The following is a 19,562-nucleotide window of genomic DNA, read 5'->3' on the forward strand; positions in this document are numbered from 1 at the left end:
AGTCAACAATGAAAATATTCATTAGTTGCCGCCCTAAAAGACAGCAGTCATGAAAAGTTTGATTTCCAACTGTTGCTGCCTGCTTACATCTTTTAAATCTTACTGATATTTGACATTTTGTGGCACTGAATTTTAAATTCGATCATTTTTTGAGACATCTCCTTCATGACAGCTGCCTCGTGCTTTGGCCTCTGCAGGTCTGCCTAGAAAATGCAAATATTTATTTCCAAGAAGTCGAGTCTTTTCGAGTCATCTGTCGTCATCAAGTCAAGCAGTTGTCTTTGGAAATCACAGTTTTGCAAAGGGAGTCTGGTCAGTGAGGTGAGAGCGATAAAACAGCTGTTTCTGGTTAAACAAAGAGGATTTTCCTCTTTAATGAAAAGCTCTGTCTCTGCAGGGATCATTTCGATCATGTTGTCAACAATCTGAGCCTGTCAGCAGAAAAAACAAACTTTTATTGGACGCAGTTTGCATTTCCTGTTCATGTTCTCCCTCAACTCTGGACCAATCACACAGACTGTCAAAAACATGTGAAAGTACGGTCCAGGTTATAAAATATTGAAGTTACCCTTTAAGGTCACAGGGTTCAGGGTGAGGGCAGCTTTCAACTGCTCAAATCATTACATCAATGTCATTTTAAATTATTTACTAATGTAAATATTTGGTGAAATTGTTAGTTTTTTCTTCCACAGAGTGGTGCAGCAGACAGATGTGTTCACAGATGTGTTCACATCTGTCTGTGTGAGTGAACATCAGGCTCGTGTGCACAGATTTTCTCAAACAGAACCAGATGTAAACGTGGCTTTTTAAATCTGATGAAAACAGTGTGAACGTGTTTCTGTCTCTTTAAGAAGCTCGGATCAAACTGAAACTTCTCACTGTTTTACCTCACAGATCAGAAATCAGGTGTAAGAGACACGTTCCCTCAGCCGAACCTTCAGAAACCTTTCTGTTCTCCGAGTCGTTCTTCATCCTCAGTTTATTTTTTTCTCAGTCGCTCAGCTCTTTTTAAATAAACGCTGTCAGGAGTTAAAGGTGGAGGAAGACAGATGAAGACGGCAGTGGTCATTCAGTCAGTCTTTGGCACTCCGTTCACATTGACGTAGTTCCCCTCATCGTCGTCGTCATCGTCGTCGTCTTCATCATCATCGCTGTCGCTTTGACCTGACAATCCTGGTGTCGATCCTGATGAGAAACATGAAGTTAAACATCAGAATGAATCCAAAATTCAGATTTCATGTGTCCTGATGAAGGTGAGGTCACCAAGGAATCATCTAATATGCTGAATTTATAGGTTATTTACACAACTCACATCTGAGAAAGTTTGGAAGTTGTCTAAAATGTAAATAAAAACAGGATGCATTCATCTACAAATTCTTTTCAACCTACATTCAGCTGAATACAGCACAACAAGATATTTAATATTTAAACTTTATTGTTTTTTATCAGTATTCACTCATTCTGGATTTGATGCCTGCAACATGTTTCAGAAGATTTGGTGACTAAAGATTTGAAAATAAAAATGTGACTCACTTTGAAAGTGCAGCGGATCCACATTCAGGTATTCTCTGTCGTCTGAGGAGACAAGAGGAGGAACACATGGTTACCATGGTGATGAGAGTTCATTGACAGCTGTCTGAGTGTCACATGAACAAATGAAACGCTGTGACATCAGTCTAGACTAAATAAAAAACACAACGCTCCATTAATGTCCCACTAAGAGAAATTCAGTTAAAAATCTATGAAGAGGTGGATTTTTATTGGATTAGAGAAGAAAAAGTTACCTTCAGAGCAGGCTGAGCCTGTGTTCTCCTCACCTTTCTCACTCGGAACGTTTTCGTAATCATGTAGAGCGTCTGCAGAACCAAACAAACAGCTGATCAGTTCACATGGGAAAGACGACAGAGACAAACTCGTCCTCAGATCAACTCAGAAGACAAAACAAGACAGGCAAGATAAGATAGGATGAGACAAGACAATGGACAGCAAAATATAAAATAAAAATAAAAATAAAAAATTGCAAAATATAGGTATTTTCCTTAATTAACCATTGACTAAAATAATGACTAATAAATCAATTAATTGCAATTTTTTAAAAACACAAAAAACTTTGCACACCAAACAGTAATAAATGCATTTTTCCTCACTCAGAGCTTCATGTCCACAGCAACACTTTACATATTCTTTGACAGCTTTACAAGTCAAAGTCCACATATTTAAAATGTGGAGGCCGCCATATTTCAGATCTTTACCTGATTGTTGATTGATCAAACTTTACGTTCAAAGTCTTTAAGATCGATTAATCAAAACACTGATGCTTCGCCTCCATCAGTTAAACAGACGATGAAATAAAAAGGTCATAAACTGGAAGCAGCTGGACCCAAAAGCTGCTGAATGAAAATGTGTCAAACTGTACCTGAACTAACGGAGGATCGCCTCTGATCGGTCGCGGGAGCTTCGCCTTCGGGCAGCACGATTCTGCAGAAACCAAAGAAGAAGAGACGATCAGATCAGATTTACCGCTTCAGCCGTGAAGACGTGAACAGACGCCGTGAAGTGAAGGAGACACCTACATGTATCCAGTGTCCTCTGCGTCGCTCTCAGCGTTTATGTAGTCGGGTCCTGCTGAAAACAGCAACACGTCAGCTCAGCTAAAACAGTGACATCACTGTGATGTCACTGTGATGTCACAGTGAAATGTAAGAGGCAGAGGTATCATTTCTGTTTAGTTTGTCTCTTCCTCCACACTGACACCACAGTTTAGTTGGGACAACAATCATCCTTATCCAAGTCACAAGTCCAATAAGTTCAAGTCGAGGCCAACGAGTTCCAAGACCAATGCATTTTAATTCCTGGCAATCAAGTCCCCAGTCAAAACCAACAAGTCCCATGTCCAGCCCAACACGTCTGAAGTCAAGTTCAACAAGTTTTTAGACCAACTGGTTTAAAGTCTTGCCAATTAAGTCCCAAGTCAAGTCCAGCAAGCCCCATTTCAAGGACAACAAGTCCAAAGCAAAGTCCATCAAGTCTCAGGGCGGGGGGCTAATAAGTCCCAAGTCAAGGTCAACAACTCGCGAATCAGGGCAATTAAAGTCCAAGGTTTAGGCCAGTAGGACCTACATTTTGGCAATCAAGTCCCAAGTCAACACCAGTAAGCCCCAAGTCACAGTCAACAAGGCCCAAGATAAAGCCAAAAAGTCCCATGTCAAGACAAACAAGTCCAAACTGAGGCCAACAAAGTCTCAAATCAATGTCAGCAAGTCCCATGTCCAGAAGTCAAGACCAACAAGTCCAAGACTGAGACCAAGACCCAAGTAAAGTCAAGAAAAACAAGTCCCAAATTGAGGCCAACAAGCCCCAAGTCCAAGATCTATGACAAAAACTCTCATGTCAAGACAAACAGTGTCCACATCAAGGCAAACAAATCCAACAAGTTCCAAGTTGAGGCCAGTAAATCCCAAGTCAAGATGTAACCTGCGGTGATGTGTTGTCAGGTCAGTTTATATCATTTTAAATGGTCACAACTTTTTTGGGAACTAATATTAACAGGGACTAACACTGAACAAGGACTGCTGGACTGTCTTAACGTTTGTACGTTACAGAAGAACTTTTAATATGATCACAGTCTGTTAGAGAAGTTAAACCTGCTGCAGTTAAAAGAAAAACAATCTTACCATCAGCTGGATTCTCATAACTTGGATTACTCTCTGTTGGAAGAAAAAGTCTCATTGTTGAGATGTTTTAGAGACTGAGTGTGACAATAACACATCAAAGTGTAAAAACACGAACACATTAATGTTAGGAAACTGCAATATACATTTTTTACATATGTAACAATGAATAAATATAAATTCCTGACTAAATCATGACTAAACAAATATGAACGACAGTCTGAAGAAGACAACAACACATCATCAGGTCTGTAAAGAAAAGGAGGATCTCACCAGTTTCTGTTGGAGTGAAGGATCTTTGTCTCCGTTGAGTTCCAGGATCAGCTGAAGGTGAGCTGAGTGTGAAAAAAAAACAACAACAACTGATCAGTTAACAGTTAAACCTGAGAGGAAAATTTTCTGTCCAAACACAAGAGAAGAAGGACAGGAATCAAAATAAGATCCTGTGTCTCTTCAACATAAATGAGCTCAGTTTAAAAAAATAAAGTCGGCTGTTGAGAAACGGCCTCCTCTGAGCCCAGTTTAAGATCTTAAAATGTTCTTTCTTCACTTCTTGCACTGATTTGAAACTTGACATAAATAATCAGCTCTTGAGATCACAGTGAGATCTTAAAGAAAACTTGGTTGTCTTAAATGAAATCTTAAATTTGTCTCAGTGGTCAAATATATTGTAGACATTTAAAAAGACACACCCTGTAAATAACTGAATAAAACTCACACTAATTAAGACAATACAATAAACAGTCATAAAACAGTCACTTCAAGTATTTATTTATTATTTTTTTTATTTCATGGGCCCTAAAAATAATTATAATTATTATATTTGTCATTGTTATAGGGTTAGAGCTACTCTGCAAATGGTTTTTGTTATAGCAGAATTTTTCAACAAGGCAGCATAAATCATCAGAACACCGGCAGAATAAATCTACTTAGATCTTAGAGATCAAACTGAGTCGAGTCAGAGACGAGGGCGAAGCTGCTGAACGTTCTCTGGAGAACAGTCAAATAAAAACTGTAAAACCAAACAAAGGTCTGGGATTAATTTCATCTTATTAGTTAATATGAATGTACCGTCTACAGTCAGCCGTGTAGTCGTGACAGATGTGTTTAGTGTATAAAAGTAAAAAACGATGAAATCCAGGAAGTCTTACTCACACACGGGAAAAAAAAACTTTACGACCCTCCGTCTTCTGGTGAAATTACATTATAAATTTCATTTAATTTGCTTGAAGAATAAATTTGTAGCGCAGTTTCGCCTTAGTGTTTTTCCTGTGGTTGTCTTCACAACTGAAGTAAGACTTCCTGGATCTGGTGTGTTTACCTGCCAGCTGTTGGACAGGCCAACCTGAACTGTGCAGCACTTCAGTCTGTCATTATGACCTGATATAAAAGTAACTGTAATCATACGACATGTACGACTCCTCCTCCCCCTCTTTCTTTCTTTTCTATCTTCAGCTCTCCTGGAAATTAAAGCCATAAAAAGCCCCAAAATATGAAAATATATATAGATAAAAATAAAAAAGTAACTCACAAAGGTGACAGCAGGTGGGATGAAGGGTGGATGGAGTTCTGATTAATGGTCGGCTGAGCTGTAATTCAACACAGAGAGAAAGTCGCCTTCATCATCATCATCATCAGCAGCAGCAGCATCATTAGTTCACACTTCCCTAAAGCAAGTGTTTTTTAAATTTAATTTTAAGAAGGAGGTCAGACACAGTTTGGGATCAGACTATATACTGGTGTCTATAATACTGAATACAAACATAACTGCTCACCTGATTGGTCGGAGGATTTGGGCTCCTGACAGCCGAACAGCGACACGGTTTTCTTATTTTATACATTTAAACCAGCAAAATTTATATTAACCGCCAGTCAAATTAGAGCAGCTGTTTACTTGTATATTTGTTTTATTATTTTTAGTGGTGCAAAAACAAAAGAAGTGACTTTACAACAATAACCAGAGTATTCTGGTTATTGTTGTAAAGTCACTTTGCATTTGTAAAATTCATGTATTTGATTATTTTACAGCGGTTAATTTCACCCAGAAAGGTTCAGGGCAGCGATGAAGGAGCAAAGCAGCTGGATGAGCAGCTCTCATCCTGCAGAGGTCGAGTGTTTATCACTGAGGAACATGAGGCCGTGAGTTTGACCTTCAGATTTCCTCTCAATAAAACCATAAAGAGCCGCATGTAAAGTCTCATCACGACCTCCGCAGACAATCAGGAGACGAGACGAGTCTTAAACACACAAACTGACAAACTTCAGGAGTTTGAGTCTTACTTGGATGGATGACTCTGAATGATCTGATGGAAAGAAAGAAAACAGAAAGTGTTTTACTGTTTTACTCGTCGTTCAGTCGTCATTTCATGAAAAATGGTGAGATTGAATCTGAAATATCCTCCTAAGACCCAGAAATTCATGTTTGTCCACATTTCCAACACAGTGTGTGACAGATGAGATCATTTGTTTTGTATTTGTTTATAATATTCATCAAATGAGAGAGAACATAGAAGAAACGTTTTTCATTTAAAAACGACCCAAAATGATCAATCAATTACAAAAATAGATGCAGATTAATTAAATGGTTGATTAAAAATAGATGAATGGCTGCAGCTGTATTTGTTGTTGGGTTTACTAGTTTGTGCAGCTGTTCCTTCCTTTGTTGTGTGTAATTTATTGATTGATTGATTGATTGATTATCATTCTTTATTTTAAAGTTGTAATCCTGCTAAAAATCTCAATTTTTTCTGTTAATGTGTCTGTAATCTGATTACATCTTTTTGTGTCTGTAACACAGCTACATTTTTATTTATCCAGATTATGTAATCCCATTAAATGTAATCTATTACTGCCCGTGCCTGCTTGTATATTGTCCACTACAAGGATCATGTCATAAAACATGAGTAAATATCATTTGTTTCTTACGTCTCAGTTAAATAAAAAATGTGAAAGTGTTTTTTTCCTCTGGGTCTCAGGAGGTCACTGTTCTGTAAAATAAAACTTACTCCTCTGAAGTGTTCACTTGCGGGATGAAAACTGTCGGGAGGAAACAGGACAAAAAAAGGAGCGGTTCAGTTTAATGGAATTGAAATAATTGAAGACGAGGCGTGTGAACAGCTGACAGCTGAAATCAGAGCGTCAGCGGTGACCAACAGAAGAGTGTCAGCGTTGTTCTGAGTCTGGTTTCAACCACAAGATGTAATACTGAGGTCAGGTCATTAATAGTGAGAGCAGCAGCTGTTAACCACATGTGAACAGACAGACGTGTTCATCGTCTCACCCAGAGGGCCTTTGTCCCTGCAGTGCAGGCAGGTGACGGCCAGCAGGACCATGGAGACGAAGACGGCGGCCACCATGAGCCAGAGGGGCCAGGTGAGCTCCATGATTCACCTGAGGACGACACAAGAGGACACGTCAGAGGCTTTGTTCAGTCCAGACTGATTTTGTCCCGTCACTTTTTAAATGTACTGTTTGTTAAAAATGTTCTGCCAACAAATACTGAAAGACAAAAGTTCTAGTAGACTCTAACGCAGAAGATTCTACTGCAGACAGAAAGTAGTTCCAGCAGATTCTACTGCAGACAGAAAGTAGTTCCAGTAAATTGTAATAGTTTTCTGCAGCAGAATCTAGTTCAGAATCTACTGGAACTACTTCAGAATAAGAGCTATACTTACAAAAACACAGAATGATTCGATGAATCTGATTCGCTAATGTTAAAGGGACAGTTCACCCCACAATCAAAATGACATATTTGTCCTCTGGTCTCCAGAGGCTGTAAATGGATCCATCCAGATGTTTCTGCTGTGAGCTGCAGAGTTCTGGAGATTTTTGGTTGTAGAGTTTTCAGCCTTCTCTCCAGTCTAATGAGACTAAATGTCACTCGCTTGTGGAGCTCAAAGAGGAAGAAAAATTAAAAACCTTGTTATGAGCTGCTGCTGCTATTAAGAAACAACAAACCTTTGAATGCTGTAATCGACCAATCAGATTTGAGTATTCATCAAAGCCACGAAACAATAAATTCTGACAATAAATACCCATAAATCTGTCACACTGGATCAATCACTACAGCACCGAGTTCGAGTTAATCCGCCGCTGAAAACTGAAAAGTTCCCAACAAGTGCACGATTTCCTCCCGTTTGTTTGAATAAAAACTGCAGCGAGCGGCTGTTTGAGGAAATTACTTTAAAAAAAATATCTGTGAGATTTTGTTTTTCACAGATTAACATCTTGAGCAGGAACCAATGAGTTTGGAGCTGAGAGCCACAGACAGGAAGTCAGAGCAGCGAGAGATGGACCGACACTCTGAGGTTTTTTATTTATGGAGATTTATTGTTTGATTTGATTTATTTTGAACATTTAAAAAAATCAAAGTATATTTGTGGGAAAATAATGAATCAAACTTTTATTTCCACAGAAACATGTTCTCTGACAGCGTTACATACAGCCTTAAAATAAAGGTCTTAACTAGAACCATATAGGGTTCTTCAGCTTCAGCTTCTCCCCATCTTTGGTTCCTGTTAGAGCTTTTTAGTTCTGCATAGAACCCAACATAAAGGGTTATACCTAGAACCATCTGTAAAAGGTTTCACCCAGAACCCCCTGTGACAAGTTCTATAGAGAACCCTGTTATGGTGCAATGGTTCCACCTAGAATCCTCTCTGGAGGTTCTATCCAGAACCCCGTTACCTTTCTAAGCATGCTAACAAGAATCCAGCCAGGAGGATTTCAACATCCACTTTGATTCTTTCTTTTTAAAAAAGGTTCTTTGGATGAAAAAAGTTCTTTATGGAACCCTTGACAAACCCTTTCTTCCAAAAAGGGTTCTATACCAACAAATTGTTCACAGCCCTTCAGGAAGAATGATTAATTACTTATCATCCTTTATGTAATTATTTATTTCCACTGCTGGTCTTGAATGTTTGAGTGTATTTTACCACAGAAACCACAAAACAAACTGAAAATATTGTTCTCATGTTATTTGAAGCAAAAATAAAATAAAATAAATCCATTAATGTTTTTACATCCTTATTTTATCTTCTGTTTTCAGTCAGTGAACCAGAGGAGGTTCTAAAAAACAAACCTGCTCTATTTTCTATTTTTTTATCTGCTGATTTGAAGCAGCAGAACAAGAACACGATGATGATCTTCTTCCTGATCACAGACGTGCGTCACACAGGAAGGAAAACCATCTCACATGTGCCTGCCTTCGACCAACCAACCAACCGACTGACCGACCGACCGACCGACCGACTGACTGACTGACCGACTGCTGCAGCTCATCTTTCTTTCCTCTGTCAGCCTGAACTCTCCACCAGAAACCATCAACTGCCTCCAGATGCTGAAAACACACCTCACAGAAAGTCCCTGCACCCCCTCAGTACAGAAAGCTGCCACACAGATTCCCTCCTCCTCTCCTCCCCTCCTCTCCTCCCTTCCTCCCCCTCTCCTCCTCCTCTCCTCTCCTCCTCCTCTCCTCTCCTCCTCCTCTCCTCTCCTCCCCTCCTCCTCCTCCTCTCCTCTCCTCCCCTCCTCCTCCCCTCCTCCCCTCTCTTCCTCCTCTCCTCCTCCCCTCCTCCTCCTCCTCTCCTCCTCTCCCTCTCCTCCTCTCCTCCCCTCTCCTCCTCCTCTCCTCCTCCCCTCCTCTCCCTCTCCTCCCCTCCTCCTCTCCTCCTCTCCTCCCCTCCTCCTCCTCCTCTCCTCCTCTCCCTCTCCTCCCCTCCTCCCCTCCCCTCTCCTCCTCCTCTCCTCCTCCCCTCCTCCTCCTCCTCTCCTCTCCCCTCCTCCTCCTCCTCTCCTCCCCTCTCCCCCTCTCCCCTCCTCTCCTCCTCCCCTCCTCTCCTTTCCTCCCCTCCTCCTCTCCTCCTCTCCTCCTCCTCCTCTCCTCCTCTCCCCTCCTCCCCTCCTCCCCTCCTCCTCCTCCTCTCCTCCTCTCCTCCCCTCCTCCTCTCCTTTCCTCCCCTCCTCCTCCCCTCCTCCCCTCCCCTCCTCCTCTCCTCCCCTCCTCCTCCTCCTCTCCCTCTCCTCCCCTCCCCTCTCCTCCTCCTCTCCTCCTCCCCTCCTCCTCCTCCTCTCCTCTCCCCTCCTCCTCTCCTCTCCTCCTCCTCCTCTCCTCCCCTCTCCCCCTCTCCCCCTCTCCCCTCCTCTCCTCCTCCCCTCCTCTCCTTTCCTCCCCTCCTCCTCTCCTCCTCTCCTCCCCTCCTCCTCCTCCTCCTCCTCTCCTCCTCTCCCCTCCTCCCCTCCTCCTCCTCCTCTCCTCCTCTCCTCCCCTCCTCCTCTCCTTTCCTCCCCTCCTCCTCCCCTCCTCCCCTCCCCTCCCCTCCTCTCCTCCTCCCCTCCTCCTCTCCCCTCCCCTCCTCCCCTCCTCTCCTCCTCCCCTCCTCCTCCTCCCCTCCTCCTCTCCTCTCCTCTCCTCCCCTCCCCTCCTCCTCTCCTCCCCTCCCCTCCTCCTCCTCCTCCTCCTCTCCTCTCCTCTCCTCCCCTCCTCCTCTCCTCCTCTCCACCTCTCCTCTCCTCTCCTCTCCTCTCCTCTCCTCTCCTCTCCTCTCCTCTCCACCTCTCCTCTCCTCCTCCCCTCCTCCCCTCCTCCCCTCTGTGAACTTCATGCTGATTCACACACACGCTGCAGGGAGACAGGCGGCCATCTTCTGAGTCGTGGCCTCATTTTGTGTTTTTTTTCCCCACAAAACTCCCTGAAAGGTTTTATGGTCACACTTTAGTTTACAGTTCACTAATATCAGCAGCTGTAATATCTAATTGGACAAAAACTGGAAATAATTTTATTGGACATTAAACAAACACCCGAAGATGCAGTAATGAGATGTGATGAATTATATGTGATATGTTGTTTATTAGAGATTTATTGGTTTTGTTAAATACTTGATTCTGATTGGTCAGTTGCAGCACTCTGTTATTTCTGTATAATGGACAATGATGATAGACTCTGGAGGAGCAATAAAATCAGCATTAAATCAATAAAATCATTTTAAAATTAAAATTTTGTGTTAAATTATTGATTTGATTTTTTACAGTGAGCAGGTCACTATAGTGAAATAAAGCCATAAAATTATTTTTAATATCATATTTTGTGTCACATTAAGTATGGGAAATATTATTATTATCATAATTTTTATTATCAGTTTGTTTGTTTTTTTGTTAATAACCACATCATAAGCAGGAAAATTCAAGACCCGTCTGTTTCATGTCAGGATCCTGCAGCAAAAAGTTTAGAAAACTTTCAATTTTTTTTTTGTCACTTTGGCTACTTCAATAGATCTTTTGAGTTTTGGACCAAACTCAAAATGTTTTGCCAACTACTGATCTTTTATTGAGATAATTTACTTTTCTTCTTTAGATAAACTGGAATCTTTTACAGTTTTAGAAACCACCCCAAAAAATGTATTTCAAAAACTGCAGAGTAAACTTGTTGAAGTTAAAGTGAATAATGGTAGATAATTTAATATTTTCTAAAATCTCAAAGATTCAAGTTTATCTAAAGAAGGAAAGTAACCAGGACCGTCCTGGTTTCAAGCTGGGTGTCCAAAGTCTGGACAGATATCTATAAAAAACTAAAATGTCTCGGTTTTCACCACAAACAACGAGGCCATGAGGATGAAAACATGCTTTGCTATTCTGAGGTCTTAGTTGGAGTTTGAACAATAAATGCACAAACTGCATGTCCATGTGCACCGAGTCTGGTTTTCATACGTGCAGCTGTATGAAGTGTAAACAGGAATATGGATCAGCGGGTGTGGTGATCATTAACTGGTCTCTGACCAGCAGTGGTGGCATCACTTCAACACAGTTTAAAGACACGTAGAGGCTAAATAATTTTCTAGTATGTAGTGTGGCCTTCAGGGTTCTGCACTGTCTTCTCCACTAGAAGGGAACCTTAGAGGACACTTGTTTTTTTGAACGTCTGAATGGTTTCACTCTAAAGCAGCTGTCAGTCAGTCAAACATGTTAACAACAGCTCCTGCAGCGACCTGCTGCTGTTTTCAGGCAGTTTAACGAAGGTTGACACAGTGAGTGGTCCCACGCTCTGGCCCTGCTGCCTTCAGGTGCCGCAGGGATTTTGTGAACTGAAGGAGACGTTTTTGATTCAGTATAAAGCAGCTGTGGACAGATGTAAGAATCACTGCAGACTAATTCACTGACTTTCCTGCTTTAAACACATTAAGTTTTTTTTTTCAGCCACACTAATTTCAGATGCACCTGAAGTCATTTTGTTCTGGAACCGGGCCTGTTGATAAGTGCTGAAATTTTACCCGATTTATCATTTTAATATACAATAATATAATTTTATATATATGACTTAAGTTTATGCATGTGCTGTGTGCATTACCGTGCAGCACACTTCCTGGTTTGTGGGTTTTAAAAAATATGTTCACTTGATTCAAAACCCAAAAGTCTGATGAAGCAAGTTGCCTTGAAATTCTTTTTCTTTTTTCAACTTTTTTTTACAGTGTAGTTTACAGCACAGCTGTGTCGTCTAATAAGGATCTAATAAAGAACATATTGTTTTTACTTTTTGTCTAACTTTAAGCAGCTGGCTTCGACTCATTGGTGAAGTGTAATTGATTTTACTAAAGGCTGTGAGCCAATAGAAACAAGTTTAAAAGAGGTCAAAGATGTGGACAGACAGATAATAAAGTTAATAAGATTTTATCAAACAGTTGCTGCTGTACTTCCTTTTTTTCAGCGTTTTAAACTGCGTTTTCATTCACGTTTCAACATATTTTCTTCATAAAAGTCTGCTGTAATACAGAGAAATACATGATGAGAACATCATTTATTTTAGTTTATATTTTATTTGTACTTTTTAAAATAACTCACTCTTTTTCTACCTGTACTTTTGATCCTTGAGTTGCTGTAATGAGTGAATTTTGATCAATAAAGTTTGTTTTATCTTGTATTAAAAGTACCTCTGTGTCAGTACAAGCAAAAGTTTACCTACTTTATAAACTGTTGAGTGGTTAATCTTTAATAATGCACCATTTTTTATAAGAGTGTCACGTATTATATCTAAAATCTTCATTTCTAAAGATACAAGTAACTTCAGCTGTCAGATAAATGTAGTGGAGTAAAAACTAGAAGAGTAGAAGGTTAAGTAACATAAAGTGGAAATACTGGTGTGAAGTTTAAGTACTTGAAATCGAGGTAAAGTACAGGAGTCAGTGACAGTACTTGACTTTGGTTAGTGGAGCAGCAGCAGACCGAGTCATGAACACTTGATTATCTTTGTGTTATCAGCTCTGAAACACTCGGCAGCTTCCTGGAGCTCATTTTCTGGTAACATCTCAACTCCAGGAAGTCGCAGACAAACGCTCCGACAAACAGTCCTGCACACTGAAAAAAAAAAACCTCTTTTTAACTTCACAAACTTTTCTCTAAATACTAATATATTTGAGGACAGCCTGAAAACACAAACATTTTAGAAAAATGTCAAAGAGAAAACAGAGAAAATATTGGAGACAGACTGACGTCCTCCTGGAGAAAATTAACACACAGCAGAGGTTTGAATGAGGAGCTGATCACTGGAAATAAACTGGAAATAAAGCTATAGAGATTATAATATATATTAATAGAACATTCCTTTGTATATCATGTAACATTTTTAGCACACTTACCTTTTAAAAAAGTAAATCTGTATGTTTTATGAGATAAAGTGGTTCTTGTCATTTTGTCTGAAGTGATTTGACTGTAGCTCCTCACACTGGTTATTTCAACATTACAGGCATCTTGATTGATTCATTTCTGGCCCTTATGATGAAAAATGACGACCTAATCACCATCAGAAGTGGAAGTAGGGTTTTTCTGATGTAACACATCAGTTTCACTTTGATGTTAAAGGAGCAATCTGAAGTAAACACAGTACAGCTGTTACAGTTGTTACAGTGTTACAGTACCGCAGTCCAAAAAAAGCAAACTGGAGCCACAGACTGTGCGTTAAATAGGTTATAATCTTATTTAATATACAATCTATGGCTAAAGCAAGTCGCCCCCTCCTCCCCACAGTAGAGGAAGCTCAGGCAGGCTGCAGGAGAGCAAGACAAGCTCAACATTACACTTTGACACTGACAAGCGAGGACGAGTCCTCCACTGTCAGTTGATCAGCTGTTTATAATTCTGAAAACAAAAGCCCACTGCTCTGAAAACACAGACCGGAGTTAAAGTTCAGTGACTTCCTGTCTCACTGCTGCCAAACTCCATTCACATTTTGCTCAATTTAACCGTTTTAAACCTCGACCCCTTCTAAAAGATTGATTAATGATTTCTTATGACTCATAAACAGACACTAACTCATTCAGAGAACATTCGGCATGAATTTGAACTCTGATTAAGAGGAAACCGGCAAACTGAAGGAGTTAATCCGACCTGGAATAGAAATTTCAAACGACATTCAAAGGAAAAAATTCAGCTTAACATGTTTCCTTAATCTCTGATTACATGTTGTGATCATTTTATGATAAATCATAGTAAATATATTACAAATTTCTCTTTTTATTCTGATCCTACTTTCTTCACTTGTTGGCCACAGGCCAGTGTTATATATTGCACATTTTGTTGATGTTTACAAAAAAGTTCTAAAAAACTGTGAGATGGAAATGTTGTTTTCATGCATCATTTATGTATTTATCAGTGAGTTTCAGGGGTGCAGTATGTTTTTTATAGGATGGTAAAGTCCTGACCCACCCTATTCTGTCTCAGATTGGCTTACCCCGATGTTTTTGAAAACAAAAAAAATTTATTTAGACTTTATTTATTGCATTTTCTGACTTGACGAAAATAACAAAATAATAAGTGCACTGCAACATCATTTTAAGTTAGTTTCTTTGAATTTTTCTTTAAATTCTCAGGAAAGAATAAAGAATATATCACCCCTCTGACATGAACTTGCATAAATCTCTGGCATAAAGTATTCAGTGTTCCTGAAAAACATTTGCACAGCAGATTTACAAAATGCACCTTTCTTTTAAAACTTTCCTTTAAAAACAGGGATTCTCAGGAAGTCTGGTTTGGTGCAGCTGTGTTGGTGTGTAGACTTTTAGAATCATGTTGTTCGGTTTCAGACACAGACTCTGAATGATAATGAAAAGAAAAAAACGAGTGGAAATTGTCAGAAATCAGGAGAAAAAACAAAGAGTTGTGATCCTGGGAGAAAACAGGGAGAGGGCAGAGAAAAACTGAAGACTCCTGGGAAAATCAGGACGGTTGACAAGTGTGTCCATCATGTATAAACTGAACCGACCAAACCGGCAAAAGCAACAAATACCAACCAATCAGAGTCAGAGTAGGGCAGGTGAAGACTTCCCCATCCTGGGAGAAAAAAGATGTGGCCTGTTGTACAGACATGAGGAGAGGTATCATCCTGAAACATCCGACTCTCAGCAAGAAATACACTTTTCCAAAATGTCCCAAACTGTTCCTTTAACAGAACATTTGACGCCTTTATAGGAGTCAAAAGAGGAGAGATGACAGGAAACAAGGGGAGAGAAAGAGGGAGATGAGCTACTTTACAAACAATCGGAACTACTTTACAATCTACCGGAACTACTTTACAATCTACTGGAACTACTTTACAAACTATCGGAACTACTTTACAGTCTACCGGAACTACTTTACAATCTACTGGACCTACTTTACAATCTACTGGAACTACTTTACAATCTAACAGAACTACTTTACAATCTACTGGAACTACTTTACAATCTACCGGAACAACTTTACAATCTACCGGAACTACTTTACAATCTAACGGAACTACTTTACAATCTACTGGAACTACTTTACAATCTACTGGAACTACTTTACAATTTACCTGAACTACTTTACAATCTACTGGACCTACTTTACAATCTACCGGAACTACTTTACAATCTACCGGAACTACTTTACAATCTACTGGACCTACTTTACAATCTACCGGAACTACTTTACAATCTACCGGAACTACTTTACAATCTAACATAACTATTTTCCCTCTGTAGTAGAATTAACTGGAACTACAGAATCTATCACAGCTACTTTCTTCTTTCTTCTTCTTCTGTCTTTGTTTTTTTCGTCTTGCTACATCATTTATCTTGTTACGTTCTTTTTGTCGTTCTGTCTCTTGCTGATTGTCTAAACCACTGGCTGCCATCACATCAGGCTCAGATGAACAGAAACCTGCTGTACGTGGTGGCGTTTTTAAAATATTTGCGTGGGATAGAGCAGCACAGAATCCTATGAAGCACCTACAAACTATATCAGAATGTAAATGATTTCTTTTATTTTTCTAACCTTGTCTTTTTCAAGTATGACTTGAGACATTTAACGATGTCCTGGTTGAATCAGAGAGCAGAAGTTATTCAGAGAAACACATGACTTCCTCCTTCCGTTCATGTCAGTAGCAGCCCACTGGATGCACGCTGAGGTCAGAATATTCTGGGTCAAATTCGAGCTTTGAACACACACACAAAAAAAGATGGTGCTCGTTGTTGTTCCTCACAGCCTGTCAGTAAATAACAGCTCTGCTCTTGTTCTTCAGCTGTGAAAGCTGTGATTCCTCACTTATTGTTTCCTTGGAGAGTTAAATGATGAGAATTTGACCGACAGCAGAGCTTCACTTCCTTCACCAGGCCTCAACACTGCGCTTCAACGGCTTCACTTAATCTTTGAGTTTAAGTCAAACTGTTAAGTTTTCAAATAAAGTAAAAGAAGTTTTTCCGACCTACAATGTTTTGCTCAGATGAGTTAGTTTTCCCACTTCAGATGAACTTGAATCTTTGAGTTTTAGAAACCCCAAATATTCTGTATTTCAAAAAGTGAGCTGTGAACCTGATTTGTGTGCTTCAAAATAAAATGTTTGCAATTGAAAATATTAAATTATTAACCATCATTCATTTTCACTTTAAAGAATTTACTTTACAATATTTGAAATCCATTTTTTTTTTTGTCAAAGTCAAAGATTCAAGTATATATAAAGAAGAAAAGTAAATCATCTCAACAAAAGAAGGTTTAGTTCAGAAAGAGTCTGAATGAACTCAATAACTAAACACTACATTTAGTACGTTAAGAAAAACCCTACAGATTGTTTGTTAGAGTTGGATACACAAAATTTGCTGCGTCAAGACATGTGGCCACACATGACAAAATCTATTTTTTTTTGTTATTTCACCTAGGCCTATTTATCAGGCCATAACGCCTAAATAAAGTTTCTGTTAAAAATGCATTTTAAAAAAACACTAAAAGAAGTTTAACATGCTACGTGTCAGATTTGCTCGAGATATTACTGAAATCGATGTTGTTTTAAATCAAAGGTACCAAGTATTTCATATAACTTTATACTATGTTTAGTTACATGAGATTATTTATTTTTTATCACTTCGATTCGTATGATTCCTGCCTTGTAAACTAAAGATTTTAAAAGGATGTAAAGAAAAACTGGTCTCGTAATTTGACTGATCTGAAAAGTTTCAGTGGATTTGTGCTCAGCTAGAACTTTATTTGAAATTATGAGTTTTTGCAACTTTTTTTTTTTTCACGGTGAAAGTAAAAACTGCACAGGTCCACTTCAGTGTTCGGCCTCATCTCCTCCAGGTGCATGCTGGGAACAAACTGAGGTTCCTCCATCGCGCAGAGGTCATAAAATCAACAGTTGAGAGTCTAAAAAGACGGAGAACTCACCTACACCTGAGGACGAGCGAGAGACAGCTGGACGGCGACGTGGAGGACAGAGGGTCGTTGAGGTTTCGGGGCGTGCGGCTGGTCTCGTGTCCCGCCACAGTATCTGGTCCACATGAGGCGACTATTGTAACCAAACATCCGCCATGTCTGAAGACTTCTTCTCTTTCCCCTTCTTTTCTCTTTCTGTCTTTTCCTCTCTGATGATCTGATCTGCGCCTTCAGAAGCCTACTCAGCTCTTTCCTCCCTCCCTCTTTCTCATCGCTGCACCCAATCACCTTCTGAGTTGGGATGCCGGGTTTTGTTTCAGCTCCCGCCACAGGCCCTCTGATCTCGTGGCGTCCTCCTCAGACTTTCCTCAGAGAAAGGTGACGATGGACCATCGGCTCAGGTCACGTTTGTCCAAGGAGATGGAAAAACTTGGGCCTCTGAAAGTCCAGAAGTTCACAATCACCTGATTGATCACAGAACTCTGAGCGTTAGATTAGATTTGCAGAGCGTGAGACAAACTGCTGCAGAGGTTGACTCACCAACCAGGTGACTCACTAACCAACTGGCTCCGTTGGTGGTGATGTGTGTGTGGGTTGATCAAACTGGCCTCTTTTCTGACGCTCTCAACTGCAAAACCTGCAACTGGTGGTGGAACTTGTCAGAGAGGGCCTGCAGCAGCTCAGAGCAATCAGAAAGGTTTCACACAAACACCTCCAACCAATCAGGAGCTGCGACTGTGACACCTCAGAGCGTCGCCGGGTGTTAAAAAGCTGCAGCGCTGTGAAAACGCTGCTGCAACCGTCTCGACATCCTCCCACCTACAAACAGGAAACCGCACCGAGGAAAGGAAGTCCTCCTCCCCACCTCTTCACTCCTCTCCTGTCCTCGCTCAGCCTCTTGTCTCCTTCTGTCAAGAGAAGAAGAAAACACAGCAGAGGAGAGGAAGGAGAGACGAGCAGAGAAACCCCCCCATGAAGGAGGAGGCTCAAGTCCACACATTATTTACTCCAGTAGAAGTACAGATACTTGTGTAAAAAAAAAAGACTCTGGTAACAGTAGAAGTACTGAATCGACTTGTTTACTGCAGTAAAAGTGAAAAAGTTCAGGATCTGAAATGTCCTCAGAGTATAAAAGTAAAAAGTCGTCCTCTGAAGGACATTTCTACTGACTGTTTCTGTACGGCTCACCTTCTCTGTCTGGTTACATCTTTCACCTTGTTACGTCTTTAACATCGCTCTCATCTTGTTACATGTTGTATGTCGTTTCCATCTTTTCCATCATGTTATATTTTTTTTTACAATGTTTGCCTTTTTTCATGTTGTTACATTTTGCATGTTTTCATTTTTTCTGTGTTGTTACGTTGTTTACCTCATTTTTATCTTGTTACATTGTTTTCATGTTTTCATTGCTTGGATTTTTCATCTTTTTACATCTTGTTACGTTGTTTACATCGTTGTCATCCTGTTAAATCTTTTACATCATTTTCATTGTTACATCTTTTTCTTTTATATCATTTTGGTCTTATTACATCTTCTTACATCTCTTACAGCCATTGTTGTATTAAATCTTTTACGTCATTTTTTCCATCTTTCTACATTTTGTCTGTTTTATATAATTTTCATCTTTTTACTTCTTGTAACATTGTTTTTGTCTTGTTAAGTCTTTTGCATCGTAAACGTTGTCACAGTGTCTAGAATAAAGTTGAAATATTGAGATTAAATTATGTCGAGAGTAATCCCACCTACAATCAAGTCTCCTTCACTGTTGTTTTCGTCTTTTACGTTGTTTTTGTCTTTTTACTTCTGTCATATCATTTTCATCTTATGTCTATTTTGTTGTTTTTGTCTCATGGATTTTTCATCTAGTAACATCTTGTACGTTGTTTTCATCTTTTTCTGTCTGTTTTCATTTTATGGATTTTCATTTTTTGTACATTGCTATAATATAGTTTTTTTTCATTTTGTTTGTCCTTTCATCTTATAAAGTCTATTACATTGTTTACGTCTTGTTACATCTTTTGTCATCTTGTTACGTATTTTACATCACTTTTGTCGTTAATCGTCGTTGTAATTTCTAGAATAAAGCTGAAATGTCATGAATAAAGTCAAAATGTCTAAAAAGTTGAGCTGTTAAGAATTCAGTCAAACTGTTCAAAGTTCTCAACATTTTGACTTCATTTGAAAACATTTTTGCACATTTCTGGCATTAATGCTGAAAAATGCGACTTTATTGTGGAT

At 39.7% G+C, this 19,562-nt stretch overlaps 1 protein-coding gene across 5 annotated transcripts; it reads right to left on the reverse strand.

Annotated features, from left to right (window-relative positions):
- Positions 1–961: 961 nt before the first annotated feature.
- On the reverse strand, positions 962–18,593 carry LOC146308975 (uncharacterized). 5 transcript variants are annotated; one of them, XM_084745218.1, is made up of 13 exons: positions 17,865–18,593; positions 17,337–17,762; positions 6,952–7,061; positions 6,677–6,707; positions 5,952–5,974; positions 5,203–5,260; positions 3,945–4,006; positions 3,675–3,707; positions 2,574–2,625; positions 2,417–2,478; positions 1,785–1,856; positions 1,534–1,575; positions 962–1,185 (listed from the first exon to the last, which is right to left on the reverse strand). In XM_084745218.1, exons 3-13 carry the CDS (start codon positions 7,052–7,054, stop codon positions 1,070–1,072), a joined length of 654 nt encoding a protein of 217 aa, XP_084601344.1. In that variant the 5' UTR covers positions 7,055–7,061; positions 17,337–17,762; positions 17,865–18,593; the 3' UTR covers positions 962–1,069. The 5 variants fall into 5 exon arrangements, with proteins under 5 accessions (XP_084601344.1, XP_084601347.1, XP_084601345.1 ...); XM_084745221.1 differs by having other exon boundaries at positions 1,818–1,856; positions 2,574–2,622; positions 17,337–18,593; XM_084745219.1 differs by having other exon boundaries at positions 2,574–2,622; positions 17,337–18,593.
- Between the last annotated feature and the right edge of the window lie 969 nt (positions 18,594–19,562).

This window comes from Lutjanus erythropterus, chromosome 19 (genome assembly GCF_056507025.1).
Source record: "Lutjanus erythropterus isolate fLutEry1 chromosome 19, fLutEry1.hap2, whole genome shotgun sequence".
In the NCBI taxonomy this organism is placed as follows: Eukaryota; Metazoa; Chordata; class Actinopteri; order Lutjaniformes; family Lutjanidae; genus Lutjanus; species Lutjanus erythropterus.